General features: G+C 36.4%; 1 protein-coding gene across 1 annotated transcript in view; it reads left to right on the forward strand.

Annotated features, from left to right (window-relative positions):
* Positions 1–11,467: 11,467 nt before the first annotated feature.
* LOC134840096 (protein furry-like) overlaps positions 11,468–25,608 on the forward strand; it is a 70,743-nt gene continuing 56,602 nt past the window's right edge. Inside the window, exons 1-12 of the mRNA XM_063855787.1 lie at positions 11,468–11,928; positions 12,142–12,502; positions 13,942–14,149; positions 14,351–14,587; positions 14,822–15,051; positions 15,178–15,346; positions 15,680–16,593; positions 18,431–19,205; positions 19,445–20,148; positions 21,376–21,877; positions 22,017–22,683; positions 23,993–24,797. Coding sequence (XP_063711857.1) covers positions 11,574–11,928; positions 12,142–12,502; positions 13,942–14,149; positions 14,351–14,587; positions 14,822–15,051; positions 15,178–15,346; positions 15,680–16,593; positions 18,431–19,205; positions 19,445–20,148; positions 21,376–21,877; positions 22,017–22,683; positions 23,993–24,797 — 5,927 coding nt within the window. The 5' untranslated portion in view covers positions 11,468–11,573. The remainder of the gene's footprint in view (positions 11,929–12,141; positions 12,503–13,941; positions 14,150–14,350; positions 14,588–14,821; positions 15,052–15,177; positions 15,347–15,679; positions 16,594–18,430; positions 19,206–19,444; positions 20,149–21,375; positions 21,878–22,016; positions 22,684–23,992; positions 24,798–25,608) is intronic.

A 25,608-nucleotide genomic window follows, 5' to 3' on the forward strand; every position in this document is an offset into this window, starting at 1 on the left:
ATTAAACTTCCTTTTTTAATCACTGACAACTGAATACAGATGACGGAAGAGAAGAGTTCCCAAATTAGCGATCATGATAGTAGTTTATGGCCATGTTTGTGTTATGGGCATTTACCAGAAGGCAGTTTTATGGGCTTGCTTGTAAATGTCTCAAACTCACAGTTACTACGCAACCATAGTGGATCTGGGTGATTTTTGAGCGTGTGCAGGCAGAATAAAAAAAATTTTATACGACCAAATTGGTTTTCGGAACTATTCCGAAGCAGATAAAAAATACCCTTTTTTACCGTTTTTCAACGATGTTACAGGTGCTGATATCCAGAGCATTTCAACACCTTTGAAAACTGCGAAAGATTTGACAGGGCAGAACACATTTGGACCCCATTTTTGTAATCTTTCTGTAGGAAAAACGGCAAATGAAAATAGAAAGAGGCCGTGTTATGTCAATGAACGTAGTAAAGACACTGATGAAAGGACGTGATGTAATCTTTTACGATTTAATTTTTGGTTTATTTATTACGCTTGCGATAAGCAAGCGTTATCAAACTAGAATGTAGACTTTTTTTCAGGTTAACAAAATCAGTTGAATCACTTCTTTTCTCTTATCTTCACTTCTCTTCTTACCTCCACTTAACATGTTCCAAGTTGCTTCCCCCTTGGCCTGGAGGTTAGCAGTTGCCTTTGTACCCTGAGGTGTGGGGTTCGAGTCGTGGCCGCATCTTGTTTTTTTCGGTATCAAGGAAATTGAAAAAAATTCTGAGAAAATGAATTGTTGGTTTTTCGTTTGTTCGCTTAGGTTTTGTCGGCTAAATTGCCACCACAACGGTTTTTGCTTTTGCTGTAGACAATGTTCTTTGTAGTTGCAAGTGTAAATGTACATTCTATTTTCTAATTTTTTTTTCAGTTTAGTTGGCGGCTCAAAGATGGTCGGCTTAGTTGCCACATCTGATTTTTTTTTTGCTGTAAGCAACTTTCATTGTAGTTGCAAGGGGAACTTGAAAAATTAAGAAAATTAAAAAAATAATTTTTGTTTAAGTGGTTTCAGCTCAAAGTTGTTGGCTTTCAGGTTAACAACTTGGCGCAACAAAATCGGAATATATACTTTTTTCCAGGTAAGCAACAAGTTGAACAAATTCACTAGAATCATTTGATTGCTAAATTCAGATTAATTCAAATTTCTGGGATTCATCGGCAGCCATGGCCTAGAGGTAATGAGAAAATTATCAAGTTTTTTGTAATTATGGTAATTTCAACATTTTTAAGTTTTTGTTCAGCATCAGTGTGAGCAAATTTTGCTGTGGTCACTTCTCGTCAAGTTTCCATCCAGTTTGAGAAATGTGTTAAACTTTTCAAAGTATTCTCGTATAGTGTGAATCAACCTTACTAAATTTTTTTGGGTTGCATGGATTTTTTCGGTTATTTTGTCTATTTGATGTTTTTTTTTTGCATAATTTAGTTGCATGACGAAATTATACCTAGCCAGTCAGGTCTACGTCCCACCCTCCCAACCTTGGCATGGTTTTTGCGTAATTTTATTCTTAATATGCGCACACTCTGGCACATTTGAATGGATGGCAGGGCAGCTGAAAACGCTTTCGCGTGACAAATGCGCCCTTGGGGCGCAATTATAATGCTCAGTCAAAACTGGACATGATGGCTTAAAAAAACAACAACGATTTTTTATTTCAATTTTTTGGATACTTTCGAGTCGGATGCTCCTATACTGGGCCCTAAGGGGCCCACAAAGCATCCTACAAGATTTGCAAAAAAAAGTTCTTAAAAAAATTCTTTTGACTTTCAGGTTTTTTTTAGTATTATTTTCAGCAAATTCATTATCTTTCACAACAAATCATGAAAATTTGCGGCAGCTTACAATGAATGTTAGTAGTTCAAGCTTTCCAACTGGCTATATATGACCTAAACTACTGCAGCTAATGTAAGACAGATCTGAATTAAAATTTCTTTTTTTTTCTACTACAAATTTCGGCTAAACGACCAAATAAGAAATTTATAAAAGCAAAAAAGAGAAGTTTTCAGCGTTTTGCCTCTTCGGTTGAGATATTTCCGAACGGAAAACTCGTTTTTTAAATCAGAATACAAAATTTTCAACTAACAAAATTTTTCATTTTTCGAACCTTAGATGACCGTCTTAAAAAGTGAAATTTTTAATTTTCGCAAAAGCAAAAAAAAATTTATGCCAAACGGTTTAAAGCATCATACCACATGTCTTAGGCACTATTAGAAAGTTCTTCTTGACAAACGCCGAAAAAGTTACTGATTTAGAGAAAATTGAAAAAATCACTTTTGGGGTCGTTGGGAAAAGGGCAAAAATGACCAAAACCCATCTCAAAAATAAAACCATCCAAAAGTGGCATAAACAAACTGCCATTTTTTCCGGGTTCTAGGGTCGCATGCAAAAAATTAGGGAAATCTAGCGGGTTGTTTTTCAGCGCCCGACTAAGTTTTTGAAAAAAGTAGGAACGTTAAACTGGCCAAATGTCAAATGTTCCGAGGGGGCCCCTACCCCCTCTCATTGGGTTTATTTAGCGTCGTGGGCACGCGACCACACTGGAGATTTTTTTGAAGTCTCTGGAAAGTATTTTCATTTATGAGTGCAAGTCTCTTATCTTATTTGGTCTAGGGCTAAAGCTCACGCCTTAGGTTCATAAAGTCTGATGTTAGGTTCACAGCCGGACCTTGTTTTTTTCTTAAAAGTCGAAAGCAAAAAAAATTGGGGTACAAATGTCGGACTATCGTTTTTCTGCTTGTCTGTCAGCTGAAATTACAAAGCATCGATTATTTTTTCTGTACAACATAACATCACTTTCCTTTTGATTCAAGCAGTTCCAACTTTAATTGAAAAACGTTCATCAATCTGTAGATGTGCCAGCTATGATTTTGTATCATTTATTATTGTCTTTCCTTTTTTGCTTGAATTGTTTTGGTTTTTGTTATATTAGCTTATTTATTTATTTTTGCGTTTTTTAAAAGCCCAAAATATATTTGCATGCTTTTTTGTTTCATGATTATGTGGTGTAAAAATATGAGTTTAGTTGAAAGTTTCTCTATGCAGCATTTTGTTTTCGGCTCAAGTGGCTTCCACCCAATTGTTAGCTTAGTTGCAGCTCGTAAATGGTTATGAATCTGTGACACTGTGCTTTAAGTTCGATTCTAACAAATTTGCTTGAAATTTTCGAAGCGGAATGACGCGAAAAACTTGACTGAAAGTTAGACATGAAAGTGGATTTTGATTTTAAGTTTTCACAGCGGAATAAAAAACGATTGATCCAGTTTTCTCTCATTGGGCTAGTTTTACGAACAAAGTCTTATTTTTAGAAGATTCTTGAAAGTTAAGACCTTCAATGTGATGTTTTGTTTTCGAGTTTCGGTTTCCTTCAGTTCGTTGGTGTTTGACTTATAATGGCTACGTTTTGGCTGACCCATAATTGTGTTTTTTGCTATTTTTAATAATCACATTCGTCAGCGTTAAAAAAGCATCAGAAATTTTGTCCTAGCATCATCAATGTACGAAGTGGAAAAAAAGTTTAGGTCATGTGGTTTTGTCAGACAAAATTGTCTTACTATATGATCACAATTAATTTTCCAAAATTCAATTCAAAAGCGTGAATGACTTTAATTCGAAAATCTATTTAAGCTTGCGATTAGCAAGTGCTATCAAATCCGAATAAAGACTTTGTTTCGGGTTTACAACTTGTTTAACAGAATAACTTGGTATCTTGGTTCATATTGAATTCAAATTTCCAAGCGTCTCGGGCACACTTAGTCTAGGCGTAACGATTACGCCTGGGACGGCGAAAGTCCTCGGTTTGAATCTTACAAGGACCTGATTTTTTTTTCAAATGGGAAATATTCCGTTTCAAAAAAAATTGTCGGCGTATTATTTGTCTGCTTATATTTTGTTGGCTTGTTGCCACATCGTAGAATTTTTTGTTGTATGCATTTTTCATTGACTTTTTACGTTTTCTTTTTCGAAATTTTTAGCCTTTAAAATTTTTAGCCTTGATTTGGGCTTATATTTTATCGGCTTACTAGCCCTATTTTGGGTCGTTCGAGGGAACCATATTTTGTATGCTTTTTCCTCCGGATACCACAAAACATTAAAAATCCCAAAATAGATTTTATCGTTTTTTCTTGACAAAATTATTAATGAATTTTCATTTAACACCGTCGAATCTGTTTCTGGACGTGTTTTCCGCAAATATAACATTCAGACAACATTTTGAAATTTTTTAGTTGTGTCTTCGAAATTTTTTTTGTTTGTTTTTGGGGTTAGTTGCTACCTTAAACGCAGTTTTCTCTAATTAGTTTTATTATTTAAAAAAGAGGCAAGCAGAAAAGAGCCTAGAGTTACAACAGAGCTAACATGGTTTTTTTCTTCGAAAGTTTAAAATATTCTGAAAATGTCGTAATTTTCCGTTTTTTTTGGTTCATTGACACGGTCACAACTTGCTGTTGGCTAGATTTCTCAATTTCAGTAAATAGGCATAGTGATAACCATTTAAACCAACAATTTAAAATACATTAAATTTTCATCTAAGTTTAAATGTAAGTGGGAATCGTTGCGTTTTTTTAGTTCTTTGGAAGGCAACCGAGTTCAAATTGAAGGCCACGTACGGTCTCCAATTACGAAAATGCAAACGGCAAGAAAAGTCGTGCTGATTTTCGGATTCACTGGTAGATTAATGTTTTAAGTCTCAGTTAAAAAAAGAGTTCTTTCATGATGAAGTTTTTTCAATTTGGGTTAGCTTCATCAAATAAGGCTTAATCATAAAATATACTCAAAAAATGTTTTTGATGAATGATAATAAGCAGCTGTACTTTTTCCACGGCCGTAGGTTCAGTGTTATATGCACTTTGTTTTTTTGAAGTAGTGCTGATTTTAATTATCCGGAGAAAATAGTCAATTTGAAAATTTTGAACGCGTTCTTTCCTGAAATTGGGATTAAACAAAAATGATGAAAACAAAACAGTATTAAAAAACTTAGTTTCTAAAGTTACGCAAAAACTATCTGGTTAATTGATAATCAAACTATTTCAACGTGAGCCTCTTGTATAGACTAACAATGTTAAAGAAGGCCATAATCTAGCAAACGTTTATAAATATATTTTTGTATGATATTCAAAAAAATCAGTTTTGCTATATAAAGTACCAATCGTTGGATTTATAAGCTTTTTTGAAAAGTTGAGTTTAATTTGATCACCAATTGATCTGTTGCTTTTAGCGTAGTTTTCGATTACCTAAAATTGTAAGCAAGTTTGGCTGTGTTCACTTTTCTGTGAATGTCCATCCTTTTTGAGACGAACACGTGTAACTTTCCTAATTTTGATGATTTCCAGATAGTTCTCAAAATCTTTGAAAAACAGAACCTACAATGGTAGGACCAACGAGCGTGATAGGAACAACGATGATATTATTTGATAAATTAGACGTTCATGTCAAGTATACTAATTTAAACAGCAGCAACGACAATACTTTTCAAGTAATACTAAGGTAAAACACGTCTTCAGTTCTTTATTTTTTAAAGGACAATGTAATATACAACTTTTACAGGGCAAATGTCTTACTATCGGATTCTGCACCTTTTCGTCTGAACAAATTGTTGAGCTCTCAATTTAAGACTTAGTTCCTTAAACAAAGACATTTCAATCTATTTCCATTATGTGGTTGAGGTAGTCCTTAACTCACAGGATTTGATTGAATAAATCATGAAGTTCCTAATAGGGTCCTGCAATTTGGTTATACTAATATCGGCATTGAAATTTATGCAGCTTTTACGGTTTCTTTAGCTAAGTAGCCCGAATCCCTATTATGTTTTAGGTCGTTGATTTTCATAACAGTTGCACTAAAATTTTTCCTAGTTTTTTAACCAAAGTTTTTTTGAACAAAATTCAGTTTTCGTTTGAGGCACGTTGTCTTCTGATTCTTTGCATTTCATTTTGTATCGTAAGTGGTGGGAAGCTCAGCTTCGCCTGTGTTAAGGACCAAAAATTAATTTGAAGTATTTGAAAGTTTTGGGCGAGATTTGAAATATTTTGAAAGTTTTTGATAAATTTAACATTTTTGATTTCAGAATGGCTTCTGAATTTCTTCAAGTTGGGTTGACTACTTTTCTCTAATTTGTGTAGGTGCATGTAAAATGGACGCACATGTTTTTCTGTCTTTAAAATTTAAAATGTTTTTCGGTTTTTTCAAAATTTTAAACTAATTTTAGCCAATTTTAAAACGTCAGTTGTAGTTAGACTGAATTTTTTTGCTATTAACCTAAATAGAATTGCGGTACGCAGCTTTTCTGTGCAAATTTTTTCATCGCAAGTAGTGCGAAGCTCTGCTTCGTCTCTGTGTTAAATTTCCAAAGACCTTTGACAGGTCAACGCTTTAATTCAGGCGCGAATCGAGGAATGTCTCGAAGGGGCGGATTTTCGAAAAAATTTTCTCGACTATTTTATTAGCACTCCCAAATCACTATAAAGAGCCTTTATTGACCAAATTTTCTGCGCCGCAGGCAAGTTTTTCAAAAAACAGGCCACAAAACGATCCCACCTCCAAATTAGTATAAATTGGCCCCGATGGCGCCTTTAGAATTTTTTTAGGTTAGTCATCCAAAACTGGATATCTCAAAATAGTACAAAGAGGGGAGTCTTTGGGTCGGCAGGGGGTCGAATCCCTGAGAAGGAGGAGGCGTCCGCAACCCCCGTCCCTAAATCCGCTACTGCTTTAATTCATTATCACTTGGCACTCTTCTTTCTGTGTTATGTTTCATGAGAATCTTGTATTGAAAAGTCATAGAATCGTTTTTGACTAGTTGAATCTTTGAAAACAACGCTCTTTTTTAAAGTCATTTTGTCTGGCATTAGAATGAAAGAACTGCGTGATTCATATACCTCAATCTCCAGCTCAATAACCGTTTTTTTTTTTCAAATTAGTCAGTTTTTGGTAATTTCGACATTCAATTTCTTACCAATGCTTGATATTCGCCGTTCAAAGGCTTGCGAAATGTTTACTTTGTGTCTGCGTGCATGTTAAAATCAGTTATTAAAAAAATTGTTTCAGTTTTTTCTTCGTTTTTTGTTTTCCACGCAAAGTCAGGTGCCCCAAATAATCATCGGACGGTGTCGAGTGATATATCTTATTGAAGTTCTTTCAGTCGTGATTCGAACGACATCAGAAAATTATCACTGTATCGAGAAAAACAGGTTTGAAGGTTTTGATTTTTATTCTAAATTCGAGCAAACAAAGCGAGCGAGCAGTCTTACAATAGCTCGTATGTTTAATTTAAGTCTATGAAAACTTAGGTTTACTCGAGTTAAGTGCGTTTCTCGAGTTTTTCAGCGCCATTTGGGAATCGAGCACTTGAAAAATTCAACAAATTTCAGTGAAATTCTTTGAAATATTTTTTTTCTAGCTGTTTTTCTACGAAAATAGCTTTCCAATTTGCCTATTTTACTGTGACTGTCGAGAATGCCTAAAATCTTAGTTTGTTCTATCACACCACGCAGAAACAAAACGACACAAATTTGAAAAACTTGCACAGTAACCGGCTATCCTTCAACTTTCAAATTGAAAAATTGCGAAAAAGTTAAAACGCGTATAGAAACTTATATTTCAATTTCTTGATCAGGAGGCAACCTTGATTGTAAATGATCCAATTGTTTCGCCTCATATAAATAATCACGTGTGACTACTGCTGATTTGCAAGGTCTTTTGAAAATCTCCAAGTTGATATCCCGCTTTTTTCGTTAAACCGACTCTATTACGTTTTTCATCTTCTAAGATCAATATTCGTTTTCCGCGCTGACTTGTATTGAATTGCAACATTTTTTGAATGAGAAGAAACAACTTTACAAATAAAATTCACGATTCATCAATTAGTGCAATCAAGGTTGTGGACTACATTTTTGATATTAAGAGAACAAAAATACTCGTATCTCTCCTCAATAATTTGTTAGATATTTAAATCCAGGCTTCAGCATTTTAAAATTTTATCAATTTGATGTTTTTGCACGCAGAACCAAATATGTTTTCAACATTTAAGCTGTATCGTATGTTGTTACGCTTAAAAAAGTTTTTGAGTTTGAATTCTTTGTTGATTTCAACAAGGTGAATTAGCAACCCAACAAGGGAACGGGATGCTGTCAGGTTTGCTGAAGGAGTTGCAAATTGGGTCTCTCAATATGAATATTTAAATCTTTCTAGCTTACAAGATACGACGATTTCAGTGTGTTTTTTCTAAAGTTATCTATAAATTTAGATCAAACAAGTTTACAAATTTTGACCTTCCGAACCTTTTAACATTGTGCTGTCAAGATACTCAAAGGGGTTTGTGACCGCTCAAATCCTTTTTAGTTTTCGAGACGTTTTTTCATGATTTTGAAAAATTATTCATAAATTTTTCAACTTACCAACTCTCTAAAGAGGCGCAAATTTTGCCGCCAAATGTGAATGCTCAAATCTTTTTAATTTCCTAATTTCCAAGATATGGATTTTTTTACGATTTTTTCAAAATGTTTCAAAATGTTTTTTTTTTCGGAATTGTCGACCCTTTGGTTGGGTGATGTCCGGTTATGACTAGCAGTTGCAGATATGGCCTTCATCCTAGTTTTTCTGCACAAACGTTTTTCATTTTCCGAAATTTACGTGTGTATTATATTAGAAATTTTTTTAAACAAAGACTGAAACTATAAAAAAAAATCTAAAATTTTAAGAGTTATTACGCAGGATTATACTATAGACGGTAGAAAATGATATATATAAAGTCTAATAAAATTGAAAAACTTGGTTACACAAGAATCTCCTTCATGAATTTAGTGTTTTTCCAAATATACATGATTTTTTTAAGCATGGAAAATGCAGTTGTATGCTTACGGCCAATTAAGGGTGTTATGTCTGTGTTAAAAACACAAAGATCGGAAAACCAATAGTTTTGAGGGTTTGATCAATTTGTTTTTAAAAAAACCTTAAAGTTTTGCGCAGAAATATAACAAGGATAGCTGATTGCTGTGCAATTAGCTCAGAATGTTCCGACCATATTTTCTTATTTTTTTCTGAAGTTTTTTTTTATTTTCTTCAAATTTGTGCGTGTTACAAAAAAAACTATTTGAATGCGCAGCAAGTTCTTAAATTAGGCTTAATTTACTTTTTTGTCATAAAAATGAATAATGAGCAAAAATTGTAAAAATAAAAAAAAGTTCTTGTTTCTGTTCCAAAAAATCATGTTTTCTCAGCCGAAAAGACCAATTTTTTACTCGCGCAAAATTAGACAAACTCAAAAACAGAGTATTTTTTTTGAAAGTGTTTTGCTGTTATTCGAATCACGACTGAAACGGCTCATTTTGATATGTCACTCGATTTTTTTCCTCTGATTATTTGTGGTAGGTGATGTTGCGTGGAAAACAAAAAAAAACTAAAACACACCGAATACAAATTTCCAACTCATTTTTATTTGTCGAAACAAACCTAGTTCTGCCTGTGTGGGAAACGAGGATCAACTGGTTAATTCGGCTCATAACGCTTGTGATTAACAAGTGTTCTAAAATCGGAGTATAGATTTTTTGGGTTAACAATTTCTTAAACAAAATCAGTGAATCATTTGCTCAGCGTACTTTTATAGTATAGCAGAGTTAAAGGTACCAATTTTGACTGTTTAGCGTGGTAAAACGTCCTTGCTTCAGACGACAGTTGCCATGAGTTCAATTGTAGCCAGGAGATGATTTTTAATAAGTGCTGTTTTTTCTGGAAGAAATTTAACTATCTGACTTTTTTTGTCGGCTGATTTCCAAATCATGCAAATGTTTTCTGGTTGAGGCAAGTTTTGCCAGAGATGAAAAGGCTTTTGCTTCGTTCCTAAATTTTGTTAATTTGCTACTTCTGATTTTGTATAATTTCTGTTTTTTTTTAAAGTTTTTGTTTTGCTCAAAAGGTATATTCGGCTGAAATGGTATCAGCAAATGTATTGGCTGAGTCATTTAATATTGCGTTGTTTCAAGGGCAAAATTAGGTTTTCATGCGTTTGTTCTTTTCATGAGGGGAAGTCCTCGAGTTTCACAGCTTTATAGCTCAAATCATCTTATGTTAGTTCTATTTTTGGCTGAACTAACGTCTACCCAAGTTAATCTCATAATTTTTCTTAAATTGAACATTATTTGAGACAAACTTATGAAGTTTTTGTAGCTATAGTTTTTAAATGTAGATGTTCCGACTCATTTTCTTTTTTTTGAATTGCATCGCAAGAGGTGCGAAGCTCTGCTTTGCCTCTGTATCACCGCTACGAAGTTTTGATCTCTTCGGAAGTTTCTAATCAATATAAGTGTTTTGCTATTTCAGTTTATACCTAAATGGCAATTAAAATTTTCAACGGTTTACGGAGTGTTGCGGGCTTATCTATAGCTCAAACAGGCCGTTCTCCATGCTTATGTGATCGTCAGATTAGGATGTTCAATACATCACGACATTATCTCAAAGAACACGACGATAGCGTAAAAGGAAAAGTGTTCAAGTTCAAAGCAATGACCTCTGCTATTAATCATGTTCCGAACGAAGATTTGAGTGGTAATTTTGGCGCTGACTATCTTAAATCTTCCCTGTATAAAAACACATATGGCGACAAATTTGTCTGGGAAGATTATAGAAGAAATTTCAAAGGTGCAATTCCGAAGTTGAAAACTAGGAAACAGTGTTTAGTGAAGAACTACATTAGGTCTGCAAATCCTTGTCCGGTTTGTAGAGATCCAGACTTGAAGATCGACTACAGGAATCCGGAGCTTCTGAAGCAGTTTATTCATCCGTACAAAAAAGAAGTCTTGCATACTTTCCATACTAAAGTATGTCAACAAGTGCAGACCAAGATAGTGACTGAAGTTGAGAAAGCAAAACTGAAGGGGACTCTGACTTTTGACCTGGAAGACGTATTGGTCGTTAATTCTTGACTGAATTGTTGAATTTATTTTCTTAGCTAGCTAGATTTTAATGAGAAGATTCAATAGATTTCGAGTTTGAGTTTTAAGAATGATAAAATTTAAGAAGGGTATGCGAGACTCCAATCGAATCACTATAAAATTGAAATCACTTTAAAGACCCTATTGTAGGAGAGCGTGGTAAATCGGCCTAAATTTTTGGATTGCTCTTTTCAGAAGGAGAGCGCGGAAAATTGGCTCAAATTATTGTTAAGCAAAACTAAAAAAAAACGAATGTAGGGCCATGGGAGTCATCAGCAGTTCTGCCCTCTTGGAGACAATGTGTTATCGGCTTTAAAATTCTGAAGTCTGAATGTGTTAAATAAAGAAGCTAGAGCTTCCAAGATTGAGATCGTTAAGATATTCTATTAAGTAACGCTAATTTGTGCTTCCCTCGTCAAAATAGAGCATGAAGTGTTAGTTACGCGTGCAATTTTTAAGTTTGTCCTAATTTAGTGACTGTGCTATATACGGTTTTCTGCTTCTTTGCAGGTTGATTTGATGGTAGAGATTTTTATTGGAGCAAAATGTAATGACATTATCAGGCCGGATGTGTGATCCACTTACCTGTCAGCTGTAATCTGATCTTACATCTCAAATACATGTACATGGAGCCCGAATTGGGAAAAGATGTGTCGTCTCTTGGAAAACGAGCCAATTCTGACTCAATTTCGCCAGCTAAAGACGAAACATGGACTGAATCTTCGGTTGTGAAATCGAAATCAAACCGCAATTCACTCATAGAAACCACATCGAATTTAAACACAATGAGCTCACCGAGTACATTCGCTGGGGATCCATTGAGTGGCAATAGTAAGAGGAATAGTGCCGTGTTCATTAGTACATGTGTGGATGCAAATCGAGTGTCGTCTATAAAAACTGACACCACTACCTCTGATTTGGTCACGAGGCCATCAATAGATTCAGTCGAAGATGACGAAGACAACCGATTTGAAGGTACTGGATTTCAGTTCGCATATCTAAAAAGACTTCTTGTGCCTGCTGATGTTAACTGAGAATTGCAAACTCGCCCAAAAACTAATATTGTAATCTCTTAATTTGGGCAGCAAACTTCTGATAAGTGAATTTTGATACCGAAGTTTCATAATAAGTTTTTTCTATGAGTGGGTTTTATATTTGATTTGACGTGAATACAGTTGATGGCTTTAGGTAGAGTAGGAAGTCACGGTACGAACTCCCTTAATAGACAAGATCTTTTTGGGTTCTCATCTCCAACGGGAAAGAAGTTTCAAATTGGCGAGGAGGAGGAACAACTATCTGAAGACGACGCCGCTTTCGAAGACCATCCGATCTCATCCGAAGACAATGACGTCATTTTGAACGACCACGATGAAGATGAAGAAGACGATCTAGAAACAGATGAAAACGGTATGCACCGAATGAAGTATCACATCACGTTGACTGAAACTGATTCAGTGTTTCCCCTTAATTTTGCGTCTAATTCGACGACCATGCAATCTAACAGTGTTGGAGGGAACTACAATTCGAATGACAACAGCTCACTGTCCAGGTTCGAGACATTTTTTTATCCATGAATTATTATCCACGGTTAAAGAAGAAGAAGAATTTATTTCTCCATATAAGTTGATAATACAAGCATCAATTTATTTAAATTATTGAATCAACAAAATGGAGGGGATAGACAAAAGGCGCAGTATGTGCCTACTTGACGTCTACCCGTTGAACAAATTAGGATTGTAACTAAGTAATAAAGATAAATTTATATTCGAATAAAAATAGGATTGTGGGGAAAAATTTATTTTCCCCTAAAATTAAGCCCTCATTAAGGAATAGTTATTACATCTAGTCCTGTCATTTCGGCCAATTCTCATTCCAGCTGACGAACTAAGAATATGAGAAATTATATGAAAAAAAAAATTCTACGTTTTTTTCATTTTTTAAAAAAATTTTCTAAAAAAATGCGATTTCTCGAAAACTACAAGGATTTGGAGGGTCATATTTTCAGCATAGAATCGCAACCCTAGAATGGTTGTTTGATAGCATTTAGCCAGCGGGTACCATTTTTTAAAAATAAAAAATTCAAAGAAATATGTTTTGCACCAACTCGTAATTGCCACAAATGAAATTATCTTTAAATTTATGGACGAAACTGTATTCTTCATTTTTTGACATCAATCCAATATTTTCAGGTAAGAGCCTATTTATACTCATAATATTCAATAACTTTGAACCCCTCTTAGTCAAAGAACATGATTTTACTATATTCTTACAGAATGGTGGAACAAATGTTTGACCTTCTGAAATTCGCTTATTATAGTCAAAATTTTTAAAAGTAAACAAAGAATTGAGAAAACAAATTGAATGTTTTTGATTTAGTGATCGTAAACAAAACTTCATCAAATCGTACACATATAGCTCATGAACTGTTAGTATTTTGTTATCAGAAAAGAATTTAGTTCACGGTTCCTTTTATTGATGAGCTAGGCTATTATGAATTGCTCGATTTAGTTGTATATTCTTTCTGATTTTTTTTTGAATCAGATATTTGCAAATATATCAAATTGTGATAGATTTTTTTTCCGGGTGCTTGTGGTCTGAACCCTTTGAAAGAAGATTTTTGGAAATATTTTAGACTGAACCTGTAGCGTATTTAGATGAAGCCATTGAGCACTCAAATGGACTATTTTACGAAATCCATTTTCTGCCGACTTTACTTTAAGCATGGTCGATATTTTGTCGAAATAAGTTCTTTTTTATTATAGTGTTTTGGGAGAGATCGGAAATTCAATTTGGCCGGCCTAAAAAAATTAAAAGATCATTTTTTGAAAATCGTTCATCTCCCCGAGTAAAGGCTGGATCCGACCCTAGATTTAAAACACCTGATTGCCTGAAATAACATATCCAGATAGTCAGCATATTTTAAGCCAGAGTCAGATTTTGCTGTAGGAGTTTTGGTATAACCGAATAGGACTATCTGCCTTGTTCTAGATCAGGCGCGAGTATTGCCTCCTCTCTGGCTTCGTTCTCTGGCAACATGGAAATGTCGGCGAGTTGTGCGACTGGAGACACAGTGTGTCTAGCCATGAGCAATGAAGTGGACTCTGAGCCTGCGCAGTATGTGCTGAAGATGATCCTGGCACAGTTTATGTCCACTACTAATCTGAAGATAGAGGAACTCCTCCTCAAAGACATTCAAGTGAGTGCTTAATACTCAGAATTCAAGGCTCTTATCAAGTGAGTGCTCAATAGGCTAATGGATAAACTTGAACCGTTTGCGGCAGTCAACGTGAGGTTAAGTGACACAAAAAGACTTTTTATAGGGGGTTTTATAGTGTCAATGAGCTCATCATGTTTGCTAAATTGAGTTTTTCTGGATTCCACCAACCCGTTGTTTTAGTACCACTCTTGCAAACCACTCCAGTTTGGCGAAGACCCGGTGTTCGACCAGCTATTGGAGTCATTATACGAAGTATCGGAACATTCGTTACCCTCCATTCTGCGAGGTTTGTTCCACTGGTACGACAGTCTCACTTCTAGTGTCTCTAGGAACCAGACTCTGGCTTGGCTGGCTAACTCAACCCACTTGAGTGCATCGTCTGCCTATAATCATCAGTTGATTTTGGACAAACGAGATGTAAGCAATACTTATTTTTAATGTTGCGAAAGATAAGTGATGCTCTTTGCAATTGCAATAAGAGAAAACTATCTTTAGTGATTAAACGAGGTTTTTGTAAGTTTTTTAACTGAGAAAACAAATGAGTGCTCATCGGTAGCGGTCATCAATTATAACCTAATTTCGATCATTGTCATGTTGTTCCAAAAAGATCGTAGGATTTTTATGGGAAGCCGTTACAATTGTTTGTTTAAGCTGTATTTGGACTTCGCCCTCGGAATGGGACTCCTACAGGCATGCAAACAGTTAGAGAAACACCCCGTAGAAGAGGAACTTCTGGTGAAGATAGAAAGCATACCATTTAAACACTACTTCAAATCATCCCAGAAGAGACGCAATGCGGCATCGAAACCAATTCTGTTCGCGCTAGTTAACTTGGTAGCAGATCTCTACGCGCAGCTGATTGGAGAGCTGCTTAAAACCAGGTGACTGTTCTGAAATTTGTTCTGGAATTTTTTCATTTCAAAATATTAATTTCAAGTGCATAATTAGAGGAAACTAATGAAGTTAGCAGAACTTGAACTTGTGCTGTTCAAAGCTGGGTTATTTAGATTTACTCCAATCACCAGCTGGTTCAAGTCAGAGTTCAGAGCCCTGAAGAGGACGGAGACGTCGGCTGAGAGAACTCAGTCTTTTGTCTACCTCATCATGGGGCTTCGCTTCTTCCGAGTGAAAATGTTTCCCATACAGGAGTTCGACATGTCTTTCCAGTTTCTCCACGTATGTTGGCTGACAATACGCTGGTTCATCAGCTGAAATTTAAGTTTCTTCAGCCCGCAATCTACCAAGTTTTCTAGTAAATAATCGGAAAGACATCTATATTGCGAGCAGGTTATCAAGAATTGTGGAGGAGTGATTTTTAAAATAAAGAAAAACTGTGCAAAATTATCTTGATGGGGTTTCTGGGTCCTATGACAGCATTGTTGTCACACTTTTTTTTTGAAAAACTGAACATGATAACATTTGAATACCTTTACCAAATAAAATTTCTGGACTATTGACCCACATTTGTGAAGTCAATTTTGCGCATATTTAAGTCTGTGTATTATACAGGAGCTGGCTCGATACTTCCAAGACCCAGTGCTAAGTAAAGAAAAAGAAATCAGACACGCTTTTGCCGGACTACTGGCTGAGATCCTGCTTCCAGTGGCAGCTGTTGTGAAGAATGAAGTAAACATTCCGGCTGTGAAAAACTTAGTGAAGAGCTACTTCGACAGCACTCGTGAAGCGTCGAGCAAAAAGAAACATGCAGTGGCGATGTTCCCTTTAGTCACGTGTCTTCTGGCCATAAGCCATACACAGTATTTCACACAGCAGTGGACTAGTTTTGTGAGCGAATGCATCGCTAGTTTGAGAAACAAAGACACGAAAATAAGCAGAGCGGCACTGGAGTCTTTATACCGTTTATTGTGGGTGTATATGGTGAGAATCAAAGAGGATAATGTTAATTCTGGTCAGAAACTTCAACCCATTATCAACGCACTCTTCCCAAAGAACTCGAGAAATTTGAACCCACGTGATATGCCTCTTATGATATACGTCAAGATTATACATTTCATAGCGCAAGAGAAATTAGACTTGGCGATGCGAGAAATCATTTTTGAGTTGCTGCAAATTCCCAAGTTACCCAAAATTGCCATCACCCCTGAACGAATGATTGTAGGAATCAGAGCGTTCCTGGTGATTGCGGACCAGTTGCAACAGCAACCGGTTGAAAAGTCGCCTCCCATGCCTACTAATAGTGGCAACCTTCCCTCTGGTAGCGCCCAGAAATTGAAGAGAACTTTTTTGAGTCACAATTTGACAGAGATAGCGGCCATGAATTATGGACTGGGCTCATACTATGGACCTGTATGCAAAGCTCTGGGTGTTATTTTGTATCACCTAGATCAGCAAATTGGAAAACCCATGCTAACGCATGTAATGAATTCTTCGCCGACTAAGGAGCACAGAGATATTTCATCTGCGTAAGCACTTTTTCCTTTCAACTACTTGTTTGTTTCTGACGCCAAAAAGTGACTTTTTATCAGCTTAGAGTGTACTGATAAAAACGGTTTAATTGAATTTTAAATCAGCTGTCTCGTTATCAAAAGAAGTTCGTCTGGTGAACTTATTCAAGTTGAAGGATTCATACTCTGTTCATTAGCAGCAAATGGGAACCGAGAAAGAAAAGTCTCGCACGGAGTAAAAAATGGCTTTTAAATTTCTAGATAATTTCTCTGTTTCAAGAAAAACCGGATTTAAATTTTTCGTTTCTAGTCTAACTTTGAGCGAGTAAACAAGCGAGCAGAGAGCGTGAAACATATAGTTAGCGATAGAAAGAAATATGAGCTTAAATTAGCAATTTTTGAAGTTTCATTTAGCTTTTTTTTTTTAAATCGAATTTTTGTCACTTGTTTTTTAACCATTTTGAGGTATTTCCGGTATATTATGACTAAGTCCCTTCTTTTTGTCGACTAGTTGGTAATCCTCTCGGAGGGGTCAAGTGAGGTATTAAATTTAGTACCTATTAGTCGTGATTCGGATGTCGAGAACAACTGTTCTGATTTTTTGCTATTGTTTTATTATTAGGGCTCGATTTATTATTAATAAACTCCTCAAAGACTCACAACAATGTTTCGACTCAAGTTAAAAAAAAAAGTAATAAATTCGCTGTAAAAGCTTATCTGTGGGTTTATAGGCTGCAGAACCGTTATTCGCTAAAACCCTGATATGGCTGTCGCTAAATTGCTAAATGAGATGTTTTATGTTTACGTTTTCACGACGTTGGAAGTTGGCCTGAGAACCGAGTATTGTTTTCTGTGCCGTTAAAAGCCAGTATGAAACAAGGATAATCGATTACTCTGCTAGGAGCTCAATGTTTCGACCAGTCTTAAAAAATACAAAAATGTTATCTCAAATTGGTGTCGTTTTTTTTCTTCATGTTGTGATAAAAAAATCTGAATGAAATAAAAGAACTTAGGCATATTTGAGAGTCATAGTGAAATAGTTCAATTGGAAAACAGTTTTTGAAGAATAATGACTAGAAAAACGAAAAAAAAATTCAAAGTTTGCGAAAATTTTTTGAATTTTCAAGTTTTCGATTCCCAAAATTGAGCTAAAACTTCCTTTACTTGAGTTAAACTAAATTTTCACGGCTTAAATAAGCTATTGCAATTGCTAACTGCCTTACTCGTTAGCTCGAAATTAGACCAAAAATCAAAAATTTCAAACCGGTTTTTCTCGACACTGAATACTTTTTTGAATTTTTTTTAATGTCGTTCGAATCTCGACTGAAAGGGCTTTAATATGACATATCACTCAACCCTGTCCGATGATTATTTTTAGTAGCAAATTTTGCATGGAAAACAAAAAGTTGAAAAAAACACACCCGAATACAAAGTTCTTCCCCATTTTCAATGGTCGGAACAATAAAAGCTGTTGTCGGAACAATAAACGAAATAGCCTCATAGTATTTTAGCGGCTTAAAGAAATCGCCGTCTTGTGGCCACTAGTTAACTAGTTTGCGATATGAGAACCCTTTGTCGGTTTAAACTTTTTAGTTGATGAAAACTTGGAGAAATATTGTTATCCTAGTTCATCAACCTCATTGCAAATATCTGTTGGCTATGTATTTCTGTATCGTCATTTTCTGGAACAAAATTAGTTAGTTTATTTCCTAGTTTATGAAAAATTTTGCTCGTTATGCTATCTGATCATTTTGTATTTCTGTATCGAAATTCAACAGTAGATATATTTAATGTAATGAGAGAAGTTACAATTTTGTTGGGATTTTGGGCCAATAAGAGAAGATTTTTGTTTCAGCCTTGCTGCAGCCGACAAGAAGCCAAAACTAGACCTTTTCCGAACATGCATTGCTGCAATACCACGACTCCTCCCTCTGTCACTAACCAATACTCTCGGAGGAGGGTCTCAGACAATACCAACCACAACAGGTTCCATCTCGTCCAGAAGAGAAGTGCTCGATTTGCTGTGTCGACTAGCAGATCACTCGGAAGATGAGTTGAGAAGTCTGGCTATATCTCACATGGGAAATGTTATCAAGGAGTTACGCGACTGGAGGCCAGATGTCATTTCAAGGCTGGTTCTTTTCATAGTCCGTGACATCCCCGACACGATGCCGGCAACGATTGAGTCCATGATTCGCATCTTGATTCAGCTGATCTCCAAGTGGAAAGAGTGTTTGCAATCGGAACAGTCGTTTGTTCCGGCAATGCCGACCTCAGCTGGAACTACTGTAACTAGTAAAACATCACCCCCGCCATTGATTACTCCCAACAACACAGCCTCCACTAACGAGGGAAGTTCGAAGTCCAAATCGAACAGTCTGAAACTGGAAGACATGGAAGCATGCGCCAGTTCAGTTAGGAAGATTGAAGGTCTAGCTCTTTGTATGTTATGTCATTTGAGGCCTAATACACGACGACTGGCAGTGATGCTGCTGAAGGAAGCCCATTCGTTGGCCTCAGATTTGAAATTAACGAATGGTTTGAATTTCGTGCCCTGTATTGTGAAAATGGATCAGGGTCTGCCGAAGATTCTAGAAGAAATGCTGCCGCATTTATCACCAAATGAAAGGGTAAGATATCTTTATCGCGTCGTTGAAGGAGAAAAAAACAGATCTAATTTATTTGTATGATATTTTTTGTCTTGATCTGTTAAATTTTTTGATCTTTTTTTTGCGCAGATGAACATTCATTTCAAATACGAGGTAAAATTCTTTACTTTCTCAAGTCCTATCGCTAGCTTCTCAATCTAAATAAACATCTTCATTATATCAATTGGAACGTGCCTAACGCAAGTTACGATTTTTTTTAGTTCTGGGCAGCCACGGCTGCTCAGCCAGACATGAACTGGATGTGTGAGAAGACGAGCTCAATGTGGTGTGTCAACGCTGGATATGAACTCCCATTTGAGTGTGTCTCAACGTCATCGACACTTTGTTCTTCTTCACTTCTGCCGACATCCGAAGACAATCTGAACCAGTCTGGAATCTGGCTCCTGAAGAGCACGGCAGTCGGAATCCGAAACTCATTTGACCCCTGGTTCTATTGTGTCATACACTTAATCGACAGTCCGCAGTACCTGAAGAGTCCAGGTTGTATTGAAGCTGTGAACCACGCTTGGAACTTCGTAAGCACCAGAGTTGGTTTGATGTTCACGTTTATTGAGCAATTGACTCCTCAAGAATTCAGCAAAGCGACGTTAACACGCACTCCGAAGCGTCCTAACCCGATCAATGATTACTATCTCTGCGTGTGGAGAAATTACATAACATTGGCATGCGGAGGTTGGACCTCAAATAGTCTACGAATTAACCAGCCGGAAGCCTCTCCTAACACGTCGCCTCCAACGGGAGATAATCATAATAGTAATGCAGTTCCATCAGTGAGAGTAGAGAAACGAGAGTCCATTGGTCAGATGTTGCGCAATGTGCTCATTCCGATTCTACGAGGAGAGCACATACATCTGAAGGAAGTGACGGTGCAAGCTATTGGCTTCACAAACTCGCAAGCACTCAAGTAAGTTCGCGCAACCATGGGTACCAGAAGTGCTTCCTGCTTTTTATGAGTCATGAATTTTTTGTTAGTTTTTTTTTCAGGAAAAAGCCTGAAAAATTGTTCGCGCTTAAATTTGATTATTCGCGGTTGACTTTTGATTTCTTCTTATGATAGCTTTTTTTCTTTTGCTAAATGGAAGACAACTCCACTATCGAACAGCAAATTGTTAAGATCGCGAAAAAGGTGATCGGCTTTTAGTTTGGAAGGAATTTAGTTTTCAGATTTCACCGGATAAAAATTTTACCTATTCATCCAGTTTCGTCAAATTGGGCCAATTTTATCAAAAAACTGTCAATCTTAAATTGATCTTGAAAATCAAAGAGCTTTAGGGCCATATATTTTTTACTTTGAAATTCGGAAGTTGAAGTTTTTTCCCATTTAAGTCAGTACTTTTTGTTTTCTTGCGTTCTTGACTGTTTTCCAACTGTCTGTAGGCTGTATTTTTATGCATTGATTATTTAGATCATCTCTGGCATACTTAGAATCATCATTTTTCTGGTAATGATCAACTCAGCTGAGAATTTAGAAAAGTACAAGACTTAATGTGTTTTTTTTGTCAACATTTAATCACTTTGAAGTTTTTTTGTGTTTTTTTCTCCGTAACTTGTAGAAACGACCTGTATGAATTATGGATTGATTTTGTTATGTTTCATTTACTAGTTTTTTTACACAAGCATAGCTTGAGTTATAGTATGAACTTTCTTTTTTTTTCCAACCTAAGTTGCAAATTTTGTTGCGATGCAATTGTTGCGACAAAATGTTCACTTTGAAAGTGTTCATTTTGATCCAGCTATCAATTACAGCCAATGCTAAGGATATTAAAACAGACTATTATATTACAAATTGCACTTTAAATTCAAGGTATCATGGATCTGTAGTGTAGAGGTAGGGAAGGAGACCAGCAAATAAATAAGAGGGTTCGAACCTGGGCAGGGTCGGATGTTTTTAATGAACTTTTACTTATACTTGTTAATTGCGTCCGCTCTATAGGCATGTTAGTTGGTAGATTTCATTATTTAAAAAACAAAATTGACTGCTAATGTGTCATAATTGGCTTGCGTCACTTAGAATTTATGTAGACTCGAAGTTTTATTCATTCAGTTTTTCCCAGTAGCGTTATCGTTCAGATTTTTGCTTGTGTATGTGAAGTGCAACTTCGCCTCTGTGTCAATGGTAATTTGGTTTCAGAGATAGCGTCGAAGATTTCTCCAACATAGTGAAAGAGGCAACTGACAGAAGACCAGACAAACGCCGCATCAAGAAGCGAGCAGAACTCCGATTGATGGTTGTGCGCATCTTCGCTAAAATATCTGAGCGAGGCGTAATATCTCAATGCCTGTTTGAACACACTGACCGGACCATCAGTCCTAAATCTAGTACAGGTAATCCGGTTGCTAATTTTTTCTACGATTTGATCGACTCATACCGACAGTGCCTGGACCATCCGAATTCGGAAATGGCCGATGGAGCTCTACGAGAAGCCAAAATAAAGTACTCGAAGTTGATACACTTCATGATCGAGACGGCGCCGGATGTGAGAACTTCGAGGACTTTCAGCTCTGAGATTCAGAGGGCTTTGTTTGATTCGACAAGTGCGTGGTGTGGTACTTTGGGAAAAATAGCAAATGGAAAATCCCCACCTTCTACTGAACAGACAGCTTATTCCGACGTGGAGCTTGCAGCTCTTCAGGTGCACCTTTTACCTTTTCGAAAATTTAGTTTGTTCAAATTATACATTTTTTTCATTTTGTCGGCTAATAGTGGCAGATTATAAATGTGAAAAGTTGTATTATTTCAAAGATAAAATTGGAAAAATGTTCCTTTTGCAGGCGATGTGCTCGGTGATTTCAAGTGAACCCGACGAACGAAACGCTTTTCTGTGTGAAGACAGTTACATCTACACCGGACTGCAATACATGCTGATGTCGAGGAACTCACTGGTCTACAATTTGGCATGTGGTGCAGTCGAGCGACTCTTTAAAAAGAATTCCCACAACCCTGTGCTGCTGAGGTGGTTGTTCCACCAGAGTTTTGAGCTCAAGTCTTTGGCGATCAGTCACGCTTGTTTCCGTACCCTTATTAATGTCTGTTCTGAAATGCCGCATTCTAAACTGCAGAGTCTTGACGTCAATGCAGCTTCATTCGTTCTGTTGGCGCTCTTTTTTGCAGATAGCAGTGATTTATGTATTCGAGAAAAAGCGCTGCAGTTACTGTACCTTCTAGGAAGTAAGGTTCTTGGTGTAATTGATGTTATCGCTGTTTCGGTCGACAATAGTGTTCGACCACCAGGAAGTAATGTTCACGTCCTGAATGTGGGTATCGAGGAAGAGGAACTAGATCGATTTCTCACGCCTGACGACAGAGTTGGAGCTGGGTTCGGAATAATGGATGAGTCATTCCTTGCTGCGACACCGGCTGCTTATTACAAAACACAGAAACATTTGTCCAAAGAACTGAGTCGTACGAGGCCCGAACTTACTCTTGGGATATTGTCCGGTTAGCATAGCTGAAAATTTGTTGAAAGAATAACTTTTTTTCTCCCCAAATAGGAATTGAGTTTTGGGTAATATTGTACACAAGTCAGATTTCATTCTCCTCGACACCCCGACCTCTAATAAAAAGTAAATGACACCAAAGATCCCCAGAAGTCAAATCGACCATGAATGCATCCCATCCCTGCCGAAATATCTTTTTTTTTGCTCAGAATCATAACTGTTGCGAAAACGTTCTGTGATATTCATTTAGCAACGACTACAGTGCTGATTTAAATTAACCGGACATAACAAAAAAAAATTGAAAACTTTAAACGTGTTTTTCTATAGGGTTAACATAAGACAAAAAAGAATGAAGACAAAATTTGCTTTTAGTTATAGCTGATTGAATAAAGTGCAATGTATTTTGCGAAATTCTGACCCAAAATTTTATCCTAGAAAGGGTCATTTTTGACTAATTAAGATTACGTCAAAACTACCGGTTCAACTAATATCAAAGGGATCCACGTTTATATTTCAACAAAATTTATGGAGGGATTAATTTCTTGAACTTGGTATAATTTAATAGATTTTTGTTTGATATTCAACAAATTTCCTTTTTACTCAATAGAATGTCAAATTTTGATTCAAAAACTATTTTTGAACGTTTTGCGCATCATTTTGGAGATAATAATTTGCTTCCCGATGTATATTTTTTGGGTTTCATCAAGAAGATCACTTTGATTTTTTGTAATCAACAGTTGACCCGGTAGTTTTGGCGTAATTTTTGATTAACTATAAAGAGCCTAAATGACCATTTTTATGGTAAAACTTTGACTCCGAATTTCGCAAAATAAATTGCATTTTTTTTAAATTCTGTTAAAATTCTAAGCAAATTTTGTCTTCTTCCTTTTTTGTCCAATAAAAACCCAATTTGAGATGAACGAATTAAAAATTTTTAATTTTTTTCGTTTTGTCCGGATAGTTTAAAGTCAAAATCTTGAACTTAATTTTGCTCAAATACTGAAGATTATAAAAACTTTTATTGGATTTTTTCTTGCCATACATATAGGTTCATGTGACGAATCGTTATGAAGCCCTTTCAGCCGTGATTCGAGCTGCAACTGAAAATTTCAAAGTGCCATGGTAATGCTGTTTGAGATGTTTGCTTTTAGTGTAAATTAGGGTACTGGGTGAAATTTTTGCCTTTTGTTGTGTCGTTCTTTGCGACGCTTTGCAATAGGCGAAAAACGCATAAATAATGAATTAATACATCGTTTCAGCCTAACAAATTGCAATCCCAACATCAACCGGCATTTGTTTCTTTGTTTTAGAACTATCCTGTCGATTTGAAATGACATCTGCTGCTGGACGGGAGACACTGTTAAAATGCGTTCTTCCCTGGATGGAAAACATCGAACTTGTCGAGCCCTCCTTCATACCAGCGGTTATTCCCCTAACACCCCTCGCTTCATCCAACAAACCCAAGTTACCCCAACCGCCTTTCACGAGCAGAAGCTACCAAAAGTCAAGTTCGTGTAAAGAGCCGGCCTTGCATTTCACACCTCTGAGTTGGGCAACGGGGTGGGGCTCAACGTCGGCGACGGATACTCTTCTGACAAATTTGTTCTACATCACTGTTAAATTTGGCTCGGAACATTCGGACTCGCTTAGAAAAATTTGGCAAAGTTTGTGCAATAGCTTCCACGAAAACTGCGCGATAATTCTGAGGTTATTGTTGCAAATGGTTGCAATTTCATCGCGTTGTTCTAGTCTGCTAGCTGCCGCAAAAATGGTAGTAGCGTTTATGGCTAAAGGCAGCAAAGATCACGTGATAGCTTTTCTGCTGTCAGAATTGTCATATATTGACGCGATTCCAAACTCGGTCAAGAAATCAACCTCTTGTCCTTTTTTCACAGTCGTCAGTGGATCAACAGGCAGTTCGAACTCGCACAGTAGAGCTAAATCGGACTCGACTGTAATGCAGATTCCGTCGACGCTAACAACAATAACGACAAGCACCCTTCCTGTATCGAGTAAGGTGTCCAGCATTGTGGACGCTCAAACGGCTCTGGTGCAGAAGACAAGCAGAGAGAAACATTCGACTCTTCCACCAGATTTCTACCAGCCGCCAACACTGTTAGTTGGGCTAAACAAGTGCTCAAACAGTTACATTATAGATCTATTTTTGGTTTCGGGTATGATGCGTACTTACGAGGCGCGGGTCTTGTTCTTGCTAATGGAATGCATTTTCTTTTGTTACTCTTTAGCCGTACCCCAAAAACGGCTCTAATGCACGGAACAATCTATACACTTTTTTAATTGGAGTTTCACTTGGCACATGTTTAAGAAGTACCTATGTTGAAATGTTTAAAAAATTCCAAATACTGCTATGTTCAATTTGTTGTATTGAATTCAACATGTTAAGTTCCCAGGGTCATATACGATTTTTACCATACATCTGTTGATGCATGAATGCTGTAACTGTACATTTTTTTTCCTTCTTTCGAAATGCTAACTTTTTAAAGCTTTCGCCTGTAATTATTTAAAAAAAAACGAAATTCTAAAACATAAGGTGGGGTTTTGTCTGGGTACACTCAGCGGTTGCAATTATGGCCTCCAAATATTACCGCTCAAATCATTTTCCGTGATATTTCGTTGTTTTTGATTTTTTGGGTATTGTTTTACTAAAACTTAGATATAAAAAAACTAAAAGGAACTTTAAATTCTCAGCCCCATGATGAGGTAATGTCGAAATACATCCAGGGCTTGTAAATCTGGCCTGCAAATGTTTCTGCTCAAATAGTTTTGATTTCCGCTCAAATAGTTTTCTGCTCAAATAATTTCTTCAATTTGTTTTTACCCTTGCGATAAGCGAGGGTATTACGATCGGGTACTAGACTGTTTTTCCCGTAACATTTTTGTCCACAGGACTCATTGGACTCCTGGT

Source organism: Symsagittifera roscoffensis, chromosome 2 (assembly GCF_963678635.1).
Source record: "Symsagittifera roscoffensis chromosome 2, txSymRosc1.1, whole genome shotgun sequence".
NCBI classification, from domain to species: Eukaryota; Metazoa; Xenacoelomorpha; order Acoela; family Convolutidae; genus Symsagittifera; species Symsagittifera roscoffensis.